This window comes from Sphaerodactylus townsendi, linkage group LG05, assembly GCF_021028975.2.
Source record: "Sphaerodactylus townsendi isolate TG3544 linkage group LG05, MPM_Stown_v2.3, whole genome shotgun sequence".
Lineage (NCBI taxonomy): Eukaryota > Metazoa > Chordata > Lepidosauria > Squamata > Sphaerodactylidae > Sphaerodactylus > Sphaerodactylus townsendi.
The window spans coordinates 110,984,483-111,001,473 of record NC_059429.1 but is presented as its reverse complement, the minus strand read 5'-3'; the positions used below and the strand labels follow the sequence as shown (position 1 = coordinate 111,001,473).

General features: G+C 40.5%; 2 protein-coding genes across 2 annotated transcripts in view; one reads left to right on the top strand and one right to left on the bottom strand.

Annotated features, from left to right (window-relative positions):
* Positions 1-474: 474 nt before the first annotated feature.
* The window catches only part of CCN5 (cellular communication network factor 5), a 136,468-nt gene continuing 119,951 nt past the window's right edge, over positions 475-16,991 (top strand). The window contains exon 1 of the mRNA XM_048497119.1: positions 475-765. Coding sequence (XP_048353076.1) covers positions 721-765 — 45 coding nt within the window. The 5' untranslated portion in view covers positions 475-720. The remainder of the gene's footprint in view (positions 766-16,991) is intronic.
* The window catches only part of ADA (adenosine deaminase), a 43,012-nt gene continuing 32,023 nt past the window's right edge, over positions 6,003-16,991 (bottom strand). The window contains exons 6-11 of the mRNA XM_048497117.1: positions 15,478-15,602; positions 13,313-13,384; positions 12,073-12,174; positions 10,006-10,073; positions 9,222-9,351; positions 6,003-7,848 (exon numbers count right to left, since the gene is read on the bottom strand). Coding sequence (XP_048353074.1) covers positions 7,744-7,848; positions 9,222-9,351; positions 10,006-10,073; positions 12,073-12,174; positions 13,313-13,384; positions 15,478-15,602 — 602 coding nt within the window. The 3' untranslated portion in view covers positions 6,003-7,743. The remainder of the gene's footprint in view (positions 7,849-9,221; positions 9,352-10,005; positions 10,074-12,072; positions 12,175-13,312; positions 13,385-15,477; positions 15,603-16,991) is intronic.

Genomic DNA, 16,991 nt, shown 5'->3' with positions numbered 1-16,991 from the left:
GCTGCACTTCCCTGGCTCCACTAGGGAATGCATGTGTATGTCATCAAAATGCCACCCGAACTGTGGTTTTTTGGGTTGGAAAGAGGCATTCTTACTCACCTCGCCCCCCTGAAATTTTTCCTCACACACCAGGGGCTCACAATGGAGAATTTTCCCAGCCCACACAGAGGCTGAGAGTCTGTATCTCAGTCCACCAAAAACTTCTTACCACATACCTCTTCTGTTGTCTACCCAGCCAGTGAGGTGTAGTGATTAAGACCAGGTGGACTCCAATCTGGAGAACTGAGTTTGATTCCTTACTCCTCCACATGAGTGGCAGAGCCTTATCTGGTGAACCAGATTTGTTTCCCCACTCCTATGTGACCTTGGGCTAGTCACAGTTCTTCAGAATTCTTTCAGTCTCACCTACCTCAGAAGGTATCTGCTGTGGGGAGAGGAAAGGAAGGAAAGAATTTGTGAGCCCCATTGAGTCTCCTTACAGGAGAGAGGGGGGAGGGGTTAAATTCCAAAGTCGTCGTCTTCTACCTCCAAGATCCAATTAAAGTTTTACTAGAAGTTAATGGAATTTAGAAGTAAGATGCTGCAAACTTTGTACCAAACACGGCCAGTCAGCAACATTACCTGGTTTGACAGATGTGATCACTTGGGAGCTGAACCTAGCCTGTTTGCCTGCCTCAAACAGCTGTTGAACACCTTTCTAGCTACACAATAGCTGTGGAAATGAAGTCTCGCTGCTTTGTCTTGAAATGCCTTTTCATCTGTACAGTAAGTGAGCTGGTTCTTCCTAGGGTCATGAATGGGTTGGGTCAGGTAATTAAATAATGGGATGGGCGGGCTTATACTGTGTGATAATCCACATGTGCAAATTAATATCAACAGTGAGAATTTGACACCAAATGGTAGACTTGGGTTAAAAAAAAGAAATACAGCATTTACAATGGCTGGCTCACTGATTCAGTGATTATTTATACAAGTGGCTGCCAAGCAGAATGCAGATTGAGACAACAGCTCTTGGGGGAACTTTCCTCAGGCTGTGCAACAACACATGTGCATGAAACACTGCCTATTGTGCTGTTTAAATATGTAAAACTTGATGAAGATGTTTTAATTGTTCACTGGCAGCCAAACGGATAGATGAAAAAACAGCTGGCAATGAACTGAACTGGCAGGTGTTCAAGCACCCCAATTCTGGAACACAAATTTCTCAGATCACATCTTTTGCAGGATAGAATAATGACAAAGCTGAGGCTATCATTCTTTGGTCACATTATGTGAAGATGAGAGCCACTGGAAAAGAGCCCTGGAGAGCCCCTACCAGAATAGACAATAATGACCTTGATAGATCAACATTCTGACTTGGTATAAAGGTCCTTTTTATATGTTTGTGTGCTCAAATTTGTACCTCGGTATTTCCTGCACCTGTACAATTTCACACAGGGATACCTGAAGTTATCTCTAGGAATGTAATTACAGTTGTCTTCCCGAATTATGGCACTCTTGAACCACGGCAAACACTTGAAAGAATGGACTTAAACTACCAGTCTATAGTGCCCTGTACACGATGTAGAAATTAAACAAAACAGCACATTGACAGAAGCAACTCAGTAGCAAATAAAACCTAACATATTTTACACTATCAAGGTATGGCAAATGGCCCAACTGAACTTAGAGATGCTTCGTATCAGTTCAAATTACTGGTCTATCTAACTTTGTATGTCTGCTCTGACTTGCAGCAGATTTCCAAGGTCTCAGGCAAAGACAGTTCTTTCGAAATACCTGTTACTTGAAACCATTTAACTGGAAATGCCACACATTAAACCCTGGATCTTGTGCATGCCCTGTTGCCTAACCATGGCCTCACCTTCAATTGTAAAAACTGAAACAAATCTAAGAATTAAAAGCTCAACATCCAAGCCTGGATCATTCCTATTTCAACAAGACCAGCTCCCATACCTATTGGCAAAGCAACAGTTGCCTGTCAGCAGTGCTGTAGGCTTGAATATGAAAAGCCCTGGCCTCTTCCACTTTGGCAGAAGGCTTTCTGCTTACAGTTCAGTTTCTCCTGAGAAGACATTAATGTTCACACCCACCTCTCTCACCTCTTGTTTCTGTTTCCAAGAGAGCAGTTTCCATAGGTCTGATCCAGGAAGGTTCCATCCTCAGTCACAATCCTTTGAACCACAGAAAACTAAATTCACAATCACTGTCTGCTAAAACTGCCACATGATTACAGTATGCCCAGCATACCACCGCAAGGGCACAGATCCAATAATCCAATAATATATCGTCAGAAATATACTGAAAAATGCAACAAAACTAAATTCCACCTATTTGCTTTCTGCACTTACTTCTGGGCACCTGTTTGGAGGTGCAAGACCCCCTCCATATCATTAAAGCGAGCTGCAAAGTTGTGAGATAATTTCAACTATGGAAGAGATTTCTGTAATATTACAGCAATTTTTCTGTTCTCTAAAGGAAATTTGTGTTTCAATCTCTTATATGTAGCCAAAAAGGAAAAGGGGGACAGTGGGATATTTGCTGGTAACTTAAATACTACAGGAGACAGGCTAAACTTAGACCCGTTAAGAATGCCTTAGTTACACATTATATTTAGCCAAATCCTTAAGAAGATTGCAAGCAATACTCAGACAGGTCAGCATCAAGTTTCACTGGTGAGTTAACATGTCAAGAACAATCTCTAAAAAGTAAACTCTTTATCTCATTCCTACCAAATGAACTGAAAGCTTTTAGTGTTTCTAGGCTAAGGTCCCTGAAGTTATAGATTATGATTCACCAGTCTTGGCATGCAGTCACCAATGGAGATATAAAAAATCAGTTTCTTTTTTTAAAAGATTTATTTTCATTATAAATATAATCAAAACAGAAAGAAAAAAGATAGGAATCAATGAAAATATTACAATTACATAAGAAAAAAGAAATTGTGCATATGATAGACAATTATAAAAGCTGTTATTGCCAATGGCAAATTACATAAGCATGATGCTTATTATTACAATCTAACAAAAAGCATGAAATACCTCATGCAATATATATAAAACCTGAGAATGGTATTAGACAGTGTTATACATACAAATGGAGGAAGTAGATAAAAATAAAAATTTCCGCAGGTATATATACTCCACTTGCTTTACTACCATCAGATCCTCTGAAGATGCCAGCCACAGATGCAGAAGAAACATCAGGAGAAAATGCTACTAGAACACGGTCATACAGCCTGGAAATTACACAACACCCCAGTGATTCCGGCCATGAAAGCCTTTGACAATACATAGATATAAATAACTTATAAGTAATTACTATAATACATTTCTTTAAAATCTCACATATTAAACACTGGATATGAACATTATTATCTATTTATAATATATTTAGATGCTTTATTTTTTTTTCCATTTTAGACACCTTTTCAGTATTCTGTCCATAATTTTCTTGGTTTGCTCCAATCTTTCTTTCTGTCTGTGAGGCTATTGTTCCTTCTCATATAAGCCCTGTTGATTTCCCTAATTGTTGCAATGGAGATATCGACTGTGTTGCTTATTTTTTCTCTATCTTTTTAACATTTTTGTTACCATGTCTTCTCGTACTAAAATATTGTCATTTTGTCTCCATCTTTCCCTTTAGCAAGTTATTGCTAAAGGATTATGATCTGCAAAAGTCTTTGATTGCATCTTCACACCCTAGATTGATAACCGATGTTATTTTTATCTGACACATATCAATCCTTGAATATGTTTGGTGTTTGTTGGAGAAGAAAGTATAGTCTCTAGTATTCAGATCTTTGATCCTACAAACATCTTCTAATTAAACACATTTTAAACACATTTTGGGGAAGTGTGCCTCATTTGGGTTTTTTGGACTTTTATGATCCATTACCCCATCTTCATCTCTGAAGATCACCATCTCTCCTTCTTAAACATCTAATATAGATCAGAAAAAAATCTCTAGCGTTATTTGGGACATATAATGTTGCTAGAGTGTAGATCTTGCCTTCTGGGAGCCTGAATTTCAAGATAATATATCTTTTTCCAAGTTTCTACTCATAAATTATTTATATAAACTGCAACTCTTTTTATAGATGTTTGCTGTTGCCATATATACATTTTGCCCAGCTTTTTTATTTAGAATGTATTCATGTTTCTTCTTTATATGAGTTTCTTAAATGCATAATATATTTTTTGAATTGACTGAATATCTTTGCTTAGAAGGTCTGCTTAGAATTTCTTTGTCTGCTTAGAATTTAAGCTATTAATCTTAATTGATAGAACCTCCATTTTATCCTAGTGCTGCAGCCTTATTTAGTTTATCCTTTATCTGGTGTGCCTTTAATTTTTTCTCCCTTCTTGTTTTTGTTGAATTTTTTTTTGAGCTAGAAAGAACTCTTCTATCAGTGCACCATTGGGAAGCAGGGATAACCAGAATCACAGGTTCTTGTTTTTCCTGCATTATACAAAGGCCATAGAGCCATAGGGCATGTACAGCTCTGCCATTTCAGTTCAGTTCATAATGCCCCTAACAAGACCAGCTTTCGGATTCCTGCTTGTTTTTACCTCCTTCCAGTTCCCCAAATTACTTGTCCAAAACAATAATGAATTCCCACTGAAATGTAGTTTTTGGACTGAATCACAGCTTGAATGTCAAGGCTTTGTTGTTAAGAACATAAGAAAGAGCCTGCTAGATCAGACCAGAGTCCATCTAATTCAGCACTCTGCTACTCACAGTGGCCCACCAGGTGCCTTTGGGAGCTCACATGCAGGAGGTGAAAGCAATGGCCTTCTACTGCTGCTTTGTTTTCTTAGCATGGTCAAGGAAAACGCAGAACACGCATAAAGCAAAGCAGAAATTTATTTCATCCAGCCAAAGGATGCATTTGGTTTCATTCTACAGATGTGAACAATTTCCCCAAAAGGAAATTCCAAAAGGATTACAAAACAAAAAGATATATGATAACATTAGAACCATTCATAAGCAAGATAATTTTTCATTGGTGTTATAAAAAATAACAAAAATTCATATATATATAATATCTGTATATAAACGTATATGTACGTTTAAAAAAATAAGATATTTTCCTATCAGTAATATAAGCCATTAACAGTCTCTGGCTCACTTTTTTCTGAGATATGCGACCATAACTCATCCTCTCTCATATAAGACACTAAACAGAGGCAGATTTTGGAGTCTGAAGTGTTGTAATACCAGCTTTCTCAGCCCTCTGAGATACAGTAACACCCATGTCTATAGTTGCTTTTTATGTACAAACTTCATAAAATCCTTGGCATACTGTAAACTTAAAGTACATCTTTCTAAATACAATAAAATGTAGAACATCAGAATATTATGAGACATAGGCTTTGGGGAACATCAAACCAGAGACCTTTTGTCCACAGAGGAGTTGTTCAGAAACACTCATTGATGAGTGTGTACAACATTCCTAGATTCCTTAAAATGAAAGCCCAAGAGTGCTGCTAAGCAGTATGGGGGCTTTATGGATATCTTAAGACTGTCCTCCAACAAGCATTTAAAAAGTGCAAAATGAAATTATTAGAAGCCACACCCCGGTATTTATAAAGTGGAAATGAGGTTTCCTGGCTTTGTGCTGTTGCAGAAATACATCAGACCATCAGACTGACAGCCCAGCTGTGACCGAACGATTGCCTACACCATGTTCACTATACCCACATGAAGGAATAAACTGCACCTGCAGTTTCATTACAACTCAGCCAGTAGCTCCGTTAAACCCAAACATTTGCATTGAAGCTAATTTAGGTCCTACAGATGTGGAATAGAGCTTAACCTGGTTAAGCCCTAGGGCTTCAGTTTATCTAGAGCAGGGGTCTGCAACCTGTGGCTCTCCAGATGTTCATGGACTACAATTCCCATCAGCCCCTGTCAGCATGGCCAATTGCCATGCTGGCAGGGGCTGATGGGAATTGTAGTCCATGAACATCTGGAGAGCCACAGGTTGCAGACCCCTGATCTAGAGCTGTGAATTGGACTACTGAACACCTACCACATTTAATAGTGCCATCCGAAGCAGAGTTACACTTCACAAAGCCAAAGGATTTAGAAGGCTGTAGCTCTGCTTATGATGGAACTGTTAGAAACTGAATAGTTCATGTTCTCCATAGAGTCATGCAGTCCATTATGATGTTTTGGAGCCATGTGTATTGTTTAGATTCTTGGAGGGCTGTGAATGTTCAGACAAAGACATCTAGCTTTTTCAAAGGAAGATGCCAAGACCTTGGCTTTCTCATAGTACCAAATAGGCTTCATCAGATCTGATATCTTCAAAGAGATTACAGCTATACCCAAAACTATGGCGCCTCCTGATAGCCTGACATATTTGAGGCTGGACTAAGAAGGGAAGAGGACTAGTGCTTTATCACACTCGGAGCTTCCTAGAATGTTCCACTATATGGTCTGTGAATGCCCAATCTACATGCAAGACTGCAAGGAGAACAGGATGGAAATTATGCTGTACTCTGCCTACTCTTCCTGCACAAAACAGCATCAGGCTGTATTCTTTAAGGTACTGACAAACAGCTCAAGTTAAATCAGTAAAACCAAAGTACTTGCATGTTAAGGCAAAATTAGTCCCATTGACTAATACAACAAAATTAAATCTGGTGCTTCAACTCAATTGGATTGTGCACAGGTCTGTAAAAAAACCACATCTAGCATTATTACAGAGTGTTAGTTTGCCACTAAATGGCAGGCCAGGAAAAATTGCTATGTATAACATAACTTGGGCAAACCTGCTGTTAAATAAGGGGGTTCCCTACTGCAGGTGGGGGACAAGACACCTCAAATGCCTAAAAATTAAAAGGTTGTCTTCTTCAGTTAACTCAGGTGATTTTTTTAAAAAGGGTTTTTTTTGTTCTTTGCACAAACCCAGTTTAAGACATCTTGGACAAAGTGCATTCCTAGCTACTCCCTCAGACTGCTAGTTACACGTAGCTATCTTTGGATGAAATTTGCTTTCATTAGACTGTAGTGGTACTGAATTCAGTGAAATAAAAAAAGTTGAACACAAGCTCAGAATGACATCAGTTATAAAACTCTGACAGATGACTGAGGGTGAATTGACATTCATTTTCATCAAAGTTTTTATCACCAACAGATGACAAACCTCTGTATAAAAAAATCAGTGGTAGACATCTCTGTCTTTCACATGTAGGGACACAGAGCGCAGACCGAGTACAGACATTTGTCTATGACTAGAGTAAGGAAATTGTTCTTAAGGTAAGATGTTTGGTTCTCAGTATATACCCCTCTTTGTCCTTCTGTCACCTCAAGTGAAAGAGGTCAATGGATCAATACCAAAAAAACCAACACCTTGTAAAAACTCTTTGCCTAAGTGAAAAGTGAGATGAAGTATGCACCATGAGCCATAATCCCTCTTTTTGAAAGGTCAGTTCTCAGAAAAATAAAAACTGTCCACAATCTAAAAATGAACACTCCTATATGTCAGTCAAAATGTAACGGATGGTAGTCTAGATAGAAGCCATCCGGGACAAGGGATGAGGGTCCTATAGGTAGGTATAATACAAATATGGGAATACTGTTCTTTGTAGATAGTGCATGTACCACTTTGTGGATACTGACAGTAAACAAGGTTGTAATACTAAGTTTGTGCGTTGGCTTCCAAGGAACAGAAAGAGGTCTTCAGCTAGCATAACAGCAAATGTGAAAAGAGGTCATGAGTGGCTGCCACAGAAAGGATTAGAATTCTGTGCTTTTTACCATCCCATAGGCTTCATACAGCTTGAAGAGAAGCTCCTTCTTCTCCTTCTCTGGCAAAAAGCTTGACTTGGCTGCATTTATATTCTGGGGGCAGACAAAGGACATAAAAGTTAAAGGTGACTTTATTCCGGAAAGCATCAACTTGCAATAGTGCTTCTGCAGTCAGAAAGCCTGCATGAGCTGCAGAAGCAGGCAAACAGTTGAAATACTAAGAGATAGCTGTTCCTGCCTATATTTTCACCCTTTTTGTTATTTCAGAGGAAAGCAACAGCCTATACAATAGATTTTTAAGGCACAAAAATTGGCAGATTGGGTCATGATAAAGTGTTCTTTGTAAAGAGAAAAAATTGAATTCTTCAACTGCCAGAACTTGCATGGTATTAAAACTCTAAAACTTAGTGCAATACTAACACTAAAGAATCATGTCCATCTTGAAAAAACGGAAGGTCCTACTCTAAGACCCTCCCCACCAAGGTCTTTCTGTAGCAGGAAAATAGAGTTGAATGAGCAGAGACATGGAAATTCACTAATTCAGTCCTTGAATTATTGATTTTTAACACGGAACCTCGAGTAACAGGAGGTTTGAACAGAAAAAAAATAAAGAATCCTACAAGTAGCAGTTGAGGAAGAACATTAAAAAGAGACAACTGATAACTATGGAAGCTGGCAGGTGGAGTGAGAGGAACAATTTGGTTAGGATCAAGAAGGATTCTATATGTGAGGAATGTGATGTGAGTGTCATTCCCTAAGGTAAACAGCTCCTAAGAGGGTAATCCCTCAACAGTTCTATGGGGAATAGCTCCTAAATGAAGGAGACAATCCCTAAACAGTTTTAGGGAAGAAAATTGGGGAGAAACTATGCTTGCTCCCAACTCTTCCAGCTTAAGAAATATTGTCTCAAGAAGCTTATGTTTGTTTAAATATGCAGTGATTGCCAACTGAACTCTATCTCAGTATATTTCAAGTGTCAAGACCAGTCTGTGAACTACTTCATGTAATCCTGATTACAAAATGCCTGAGGTTAAAAACATCACAAGTTTCTTCATTCTTGCTGTTTGATTACCAGCCAAGTTTATTTTCTGAAACCTCCCAGCGAACCTCATTTTATCATTTCCCCAAAAGAGACAAAACAACTTTGAGTTTTTATTTCAGTAAGCTTCTTTGGTATCATATTTCTGACTTTTATAAGGAAAGAGTTTTCTTCGGCAAATCCCCCAACCATCCTATGAGATAATAAAAACAGCTGTATGCCTGCCTTAGCAAGTTTCCACAGAATCATCTCTACCGCAAAGATGCAACTTTTTGAGAAGTTGAACACTAGCATATTTTAAACATATTTACTTTTAAACATATTTACTTGGACGGAAGTTCCAAACAAATGATTTTAGGAGGCACATAAATGCATGAGAAGAACACAGACAATGCATTTCCAAAGGGAACAACACAAACCCACTTACCAGTCTCTTGAATTCATCTTCAGTGAAGCCCATGGAGTCCTTCGCTATTTTGTAGTCTGTGTGAATTGTGGAGTTAAAAATGAGTGGGTCATCTGTGTTCAAAGAATAATTTGCACCATCCTTCATAAACCTGGAAAATCAAAAATTAAACTTGAACAGTTTTACAGGACATTTATGCCTTGCATTTTTTCCATCAAGTAAAAACAGTTTGAGTTGCTTTTGTATTTGTATCTAGCTGGGGAAAACGGGGAGGGTGTTGGGGGCTCCAGCAGAGCTGGGATTGCTCCAGGGTCAGGGGAAGGCAAGCAGGGGCCCACATCGTGGAAAATCGTTTGTCGTCACACATTCTACCTCTTAGACCAGGGGTTCTCAACCTGTGGTTTGTGACCCCTTTGGGCACAGGTGTCAAACTCGCAGCCCTCCAGATGTTATGGAATCCAGTTCCCATCATCCCCTGCCAGCATGGAGCAGGGGATGATGGGAACTGTAGTCCATAACATCTGGAGGGCCGTGAGTTTGACACTGTATTAAAGTGTCTGTATTAAAGGGTTGTGGCATTAGGAAGTTGAGAACCACTGCCTTAGACAATTATACGTTAGGATTGTATGTGTATTTTTCCTGTGCCTTGGAATATAATTGTTTTTAAATTGTTAATTCTGTTTTCTTTTTCTGTTAATTATCTTTTCTTATCTATTCTGCTTTGTTTATATCTATTTAAAATAAATAATTGTATTAAATTGTATAATTTAAACAGATAGAATGTTTAAAGCATTTAACAACTTACCTTACTACAGGATGATCATGAAAGTTGGGTTTACATGCTCCAGTGAGATAACTTGACCAAGGGCACACCTGTATGTTTGCCATTTAAAAAAAAAATCAAAGTCAATGTTTACTTTACATACAAGACTCTGCTCTTATGAAGCAGGTCATAACTTAGATGAAAACAGTTCTCTCAGTTATCACTCCTAATATTCAATCTGTCCAAGTATATCAGCTTCCTTTCCTTACAATGAAAGAATGCATTTGATAAGGCACTGTTAAGAATAAAATTGTAGGCATTGTGATCACGGTCATTCTAACCCAGTTCTGCAAGTAAGATTAGTCTGCCCGTGCACAGCTGTCTCTCAAGGGCCTGCTTGCCACATGGGAGCAACAAAACGTATACAAGAATGATTTCAGGAAAAAGGAAACACACCAAAGCTATTCCTGCAGCAACACATAGTCAGGTGTAAGGTAAATGAACCATAAAGAGAAGATCGCACCTCAGGATACATCCTTTGCATAGTTGCCCCAGTGGTTTGGAGCCAGTTCTTTTACAGGGTTTATCTCCTCAGGCGAGAGGGAGGAAGAAGATGGAGAACAAAAAAATACTCTTCCTATCTGCATAAAGGGTTTAAGGCTTAATTCTACTCAGCAATGCCCCCTGGTCCCAAATAAATGTACAGCAATTTCAGTGCTATGTTCTTTCTACAAAAGCATACAGGCCCTTTACATTTAGAACTACTTATTTGAGGAAAATGAGACATCAGATTTATACTGTGCATATCTCCTTGCATAGCTGATAAGCAGCCTGATGAAATACCAAGGAGCTTGTTTTCAAATAATGTCAGAATTTCCATAACTTATTTGTAGTTTTAGACTAGAAGGTAATAGCATCCCAGCAATGCAGAGCATCTTACTAGATAACTGAGCAGCGTGTTCCTGACGACAAACCAGGAGAAGTGAAGGACTGATGGGACTACAACTCCCAGACTCCTTCTCACTCAGCTGGTAACACTTCTTACAGTTCCGGAGTCCTCACAGGGCTGTCCTATTCCTTTCCTGAGTGAACTCTCCAGTAAGGGTCCTCACCCGGCTGTCCTATTCCTACCCTGAGGCAACACTTGAGTAAATCAGCAGCAAGCACAGCGCTAGAGGCCAGGACTGAACAGGCTTCCCTGTCCCTGCCTTTTTTGGGGGAAAGGCCTTGCCATACCCAGAATGGCTCCAGCTGAGGTGGTGAGACCAGGGCTGTGGGGGGAGAGGCCTCACCATGCCCAACTCAGAGCACTCCAGGCAAGCTACCAAAAATAGGGGCAAGGGAAGACAGAGAGAGTTGAACTGGGGCAGAAAGACAATGAGTATTGGGGAGAGGCAGAAAGAGAAAGAAAAAGCTAGAGTAGGTGGCTAAATGCTGGGGTAGGGTGGCAGAAATAGAGAATAGAGTTGGGATAGGAAGAAAGAAAAAGCTGGAATAAGTGGGCAGATAAAGAGAGCTCGGGTGGGAGGGCAGAAAGAAAACTGAGATGGGGCAGAAAAACAGAGAGAGAGAGAGAGAGAGAGAGCTGGGGTAGCAGGGCAGAAAATTACAAACAGAACTGGGGCAGTGGGACAGAAAGTGAGAACTGGGGGTCAGAAAGATTTAGAAAAGCGGGGCAAAGATAGAGAAGAGGTGCTGGATAGAGAGTGAAAGGCAGAGAACAAGGGGGAGAACCGAAGAAAAAAGGTGGGGGTAGTGTCCTCTTGAGTCCCAACTTGCAGGTTCCTACTTGTCAGAACCCATTGTCTTTTTTCACATAATGGGCCTCCCAACTTTACAGGAACCCTGCTGCCCCTCCTTGGCAAAGCTGGGATTTTTTCTGAGTGGGGGGGAGGGCACAATTTCAGTTTTTGTGCTGTATGCCATTTCCTGTAGATATGCCTCATCCACATCTCTTGCCCTGGGAGGATTAATTTTCTAGAGCCCATTTAATTTTCTTGCACAATGGGCTTTAGTTCTAGTCATGCTATAGTGCAACTGTCTTGGAAACTGTTTTTGGACACATACGTTCTGTCTGCAGAGGTGCCATCCTGCAAGATATTCCTTTACCTCAAAATGCATGTTTTGTTTCAATAGCTGCTTATAGAGAGCTTCATCTTCCAAGACGTGGTAGCCATGGCCTATTCGCTCTGCCTTTAGGATGCTGACTGCCTACAAGACAAAAACAGACAAGTCAAATGCTTATTGACTAGGTTACCCTGAGCAGTCAGTATGTTTCCTCCTCTGAGAGAATGAGACTCCTGCAGGACTCATTCTGCCATAAGAAGTTCACAAGCTACATCTGTAAACATCACAACAAAAGGGTTGACATAAATGGTTTGGGAATTATAACCCAAACTATGTAGTGTTTACAAAGGTGGAGTAAAAACTGGTGAAAGTAAAACTGACAATTTGAGATATGCAGCTGATACCACTGTACTGGCAGGCTTGAAATGACGACTGATGAAGTTAAAGCAGAAAGTGCCTAAGCAGGATTACAGCTGAACATCAAGAAGACAAAAGTAATGAAGAAAAATGTGGAAAGATGGAGATTTTTTTTAAAAAAAACCTCCATGTGCAAATGCAAAAGCCAGTGCATCAGACTTTGGATTCTGGCCCAAAGTTGATATAAATGATTGGTTACAACTTTTTAATAGCTATGTTTTTGTTAGCAACTGCTGCCATAGAATGGGACAAAAATGGTGGCAGGGAATGAAGGGATACAAGTTAGTGGATCTGGAAAAAGAACTCCAGCAATGAGAACTGGGAGATGTAAATGAAGAATTTCTCCAACCAGACATGAAGAGCTTCACCAAGAGCACTTGACATTGCTAAGAATGAACAGGCACAAGTTTGAAGGCCCTATTCAGTGAACACAATTATAGCCCCACTAGCAGAATAAAAAAGTCATTTCCAAAAGAGGGGAGGTGATTTCCTTTGTCCCACAGCAAACTCCCACTCTGCTCCATCCCCAACTCTTGGGGAGTCCACTGAACTGCAGAGCCACAATTTGGGGGGGGGGGGGGGCACAGAAAACTAGAGGGAGGCAAAGAGTTTGCCTTTTACAAGTGTGCTGCTTAGTATCTAAGCCACAGTTTTCCTCTTTTAAACCTTTTATTTTATACACCAGATGACTAGAAACTCATGTTCTTTTTAGTTATCATTCTCGGTATTCTGATGTATGTGAGTTTCCACTTGCGAAGAAAACAACAATTCTTTGATATATCTTGGATGTAGTCTTATGGCATTTTCAGTTATGGCATTTTCAGTTATGGCATTTTCAGTTAGATCTATTTTCATCTATTTTTACCTCCTTGATGACCTGGGGTGGGCCAACTTCACCAGCATGAACAGTCCGATGAATGCCACATCTTTCAGCTTCCTGGTTAAAATGAATGAACAAAAAAATAAAAGGCCACACCTTCAGTAGAGTGTAAATGTCAAAGGAAAACAGGTTTCTAAAGGACAGTATGTGCTCTCCTAACTACTTGGTTATAAACTTAAGAGCCCTGACCTGGATGGCCCAGGCTAGCCTGATCTTGTCAGATCTCAGAAGTTAAGCAGGATGGGAGACTTCCCAAAGGAATATTAGGGTTGTTGAAAAGAAAAAGGCAATGGGAAACCCTATGGAGTTGCCATAAGTCAATGGCGACTTGATGGCACGTTACACACAGACTTAGAAGAACTGTCCATTCTAAGCACAGAATGTTTGTATTTAAGGGTGCTTTCTCTTCAAAAGAGTGAAAGAAACTATACTATAAGCATGTAATGCAAAGCTATAGGTGACTTTTTTGCAATTTTCAGCAGGGCTAGAGAAAAAAACTCAACTGCTAGGTTATTCATAAGGAGTCACTTTCAAGGAGGAAATTTAAGTACCAGTAATTGCTTGGCACAGGAACAAATCAGCTGACCCCCAGAAAGTGAAGGTTAACGTATCCATCACCCAAAAGATGTACGTGATCTCTGCATTGTATATACTACTGGATGAATGCATATGGACCTGAATGGTTTGCCTAGTGCCAGGAATACGATACCTCACCAACTGATACCACTTGTATATTCAAAAGCTGACAAAGTCAGTGAGCAAAACTACCCCCTGCTTAAGAAATGACTTGATAAGGAGTCATAAGAGGAGGCTTTATACTTGTGACAAAACACAAAGCAACCTACACAGTCACAGAGCTTACACAATGGATGTATGATAGAGAGTAGCAATGAGATCTGGAATCTCCAGTACGCCTAGGCCCGTGATGGCGAACCTTTGGCACTCCAGATCTCATGGACAACAATTCCCATCAGCCCCTGCCAGCATGGCCAATTGGCCATTCTGGCAGGGGCTGATGGGAATTGTAGTTCATGATATCTGGAGTGCCAAAGGTTCGCCACCACGTGCCTAGGACTTGTAGCTCCAATCCCTCATTATCTAGTCCAGGGGTCTGCAACCTGCGGCTCTCCAGATGTTCATGGACTACAATTCCCATCAGTCCCTGCCAGCATGGCCAATTGGCTGATGGGATTTGTAGTCCATGAACATCTGGAGAACCGCAGATTACAGACCTGATTCTAGTCCCACAGTCCCTTCCACGCATTCTGCCATATTATGATCAAGATTCTCCTTTACTGACAGACATGGGAAGAATTGTGATTAGTATGAAAAAACAAACAAAATAAAATGACAATATAGTATCTTATTTGTCTCTTCCACAGAATGGGGATATGGGGGGTATTGACAGAAAAATACAACCTTGCTTTGCAACAAGCAAAGGAATGAATAGAAATGGGTGGAACTCAGAACCAGGTACTAAAGAACAGCGGCTTCAATCCTATGAATGAGTTCTGTGTGTGCTAGTTAGTCTCTGCTGCAGGATGTGTTTTCTTTCCTGCTAAAGTTCTGTTTGCACAAGGGCTTATTAAAAACCATGGACTTGTCCAAGATGAAATTTTAGGAGTGGAAGACGTTCCACAGCAAAGACTATCTAGCACACACAATATTCATTCACTGGATCCAAGCTTACGTCGGTTCTGTTTATCATTGAGATAAAGCAATCTGAACTTTGATACTGAGTAAAAGAAAGGTGAACATTCCCCATCCTTGTTCTTTCGGAATCATTGCCAGTGTTGACTCATGTGAAACCAACTAAGAACCCACACAGTTTTAGCGCAAGTGAGTCAGCATATTAGCCTAGATAAGAACTTTAATAGGTTATTAAGTGCATCTAGGAAAGATAATAAATGGAAGCTGCATGTTATGAACAAACATGCTAGTCATTTATACTTTAGGAAATACTGAATACTATGTACTGTGGCAACCAGAGCGAGAGAGATAAATCAAGGAACTTTGCTACTGAGTAAGCATTTTTAGAACTGCAGCAAAAAGTTTTCCGCCATCCTCCATTGTTCTGAGATTCTTCCCCAGAACAGTCATCTCCTTTGATCCTGGCATTTTGATTGAGCTTTGATGTTAACCGAACGAACCTCATAAGCTTTCCGATGTTCTGGGCAGGTCTCCGCATTTATTGACTCATCCCCAGCCAAATCAATAGCAACTACAGAGTCGTTTCGATACTTTTTACAGAGTTCTACCACTTCTGGTGACCAGCCTGAAAAAGAAGAGCACCAGAGGTTAGTAACAAGGCACCTTTTTGGCACTCTCTAAAACCTTGCTTAAAAGAAAATATCTGTCAAACAAAATCATTTCATTTTCCAGGATTTTTCTCTGTTAAGGCCTTCCCAGAAAGAACATTCAGATGTTGGAGTCTGTCCACCGGTCTTCTCAGAAGTGACTCTACTCCTGGGCATTGACACAGAACTAGCAGTTACTAAAATCTCCAAAATCATATTTTAAAGTTCAGAAACCTCACATTATCGTGCATTATAAGAACATAAGAACATAATACTGGTTATAGTGTGAAAAGATTACCTCACATGGCTTGAATTTTCTGAACTGGTGCAGAGTTAGGCGGATTCTGCAGGGGGGCGGCAGGGCGCCAGTGTACATGACACCAGTGCCGACCTGGGGCCGTTTGCACACGTGTGGGTCATGGCAACATCTCTGAACGAGGCATGCTGCTTAAAAAAACTTACCTCCTTGTCCCTGCATAGCTACGTCAGAATGAGGGGACAGGCCCCCGTGGCCCTGGCAACGGCCTGAGGGGTTGGAGGGCAGGGGGCGTGATCCCTTGTCCTGACAGAGCTATGCAGGGATGAGGTAAGTTTTTTTAAAGCGGCGCACTGAAAAACAATGGCGTACGCCGGGTGCTGTTCGCTCAGCACTGGGTGGACGCTGCTGTTTTTCAATAGACTTGCTCGCTTAGCAAGTCAAGAAAACACCATTTGGAGGGGAAAAGAGCGGCGCTTCCTCGGTTTGGAGGCAGCAGCCATGGGAAGTTCCCCCTCCAAACGGTGATTTCGGCCCGTGCAGAATCCGTCTTAGATTGGGAGGTGCAAGAAAAACAGAAGGGAAGAAATGGATAGGAAAAAAGATGTCTTATGTTGGCTGCATATAAGGCTGCATTCCAGAGGGGAACAAAGAAAGCTGAACTATGACTAAAAATCCTGCAGGAATATCTCACAAGCACAATCACAAGCATGAAAGGGAATCCATACATCCTTGGTTTGTGCATCACTATTTCCCCCCATCTCTTCAGCTTCATGAATGACCAGGCTCTATTTGCATGACTCTTCATTTCATGCTTCTTTCTGATTAACTGCAGTTACCCCTATGAGAGACTAGAACTTGTGGCCTTTGTTGTCATCCATTCTAGGTAACAACCACATCAATTCCAGTTTCTTATGCAGAGAATCACACCTGAATGATTCATGCTGCGATTTACAGCAGGCTTCTCTGCCACAACTCCTCTTCCTCCTCCCTCTGTAATTTTCCTTATAAAAATGCACAAAATGTACCTGAAGAAGCAAGCTCTGACTCACAAAAAAACAGGCTGAAGTAAGTGTTACTAGTCTTTGAGGTGCCACTGGACTTCTGTTTA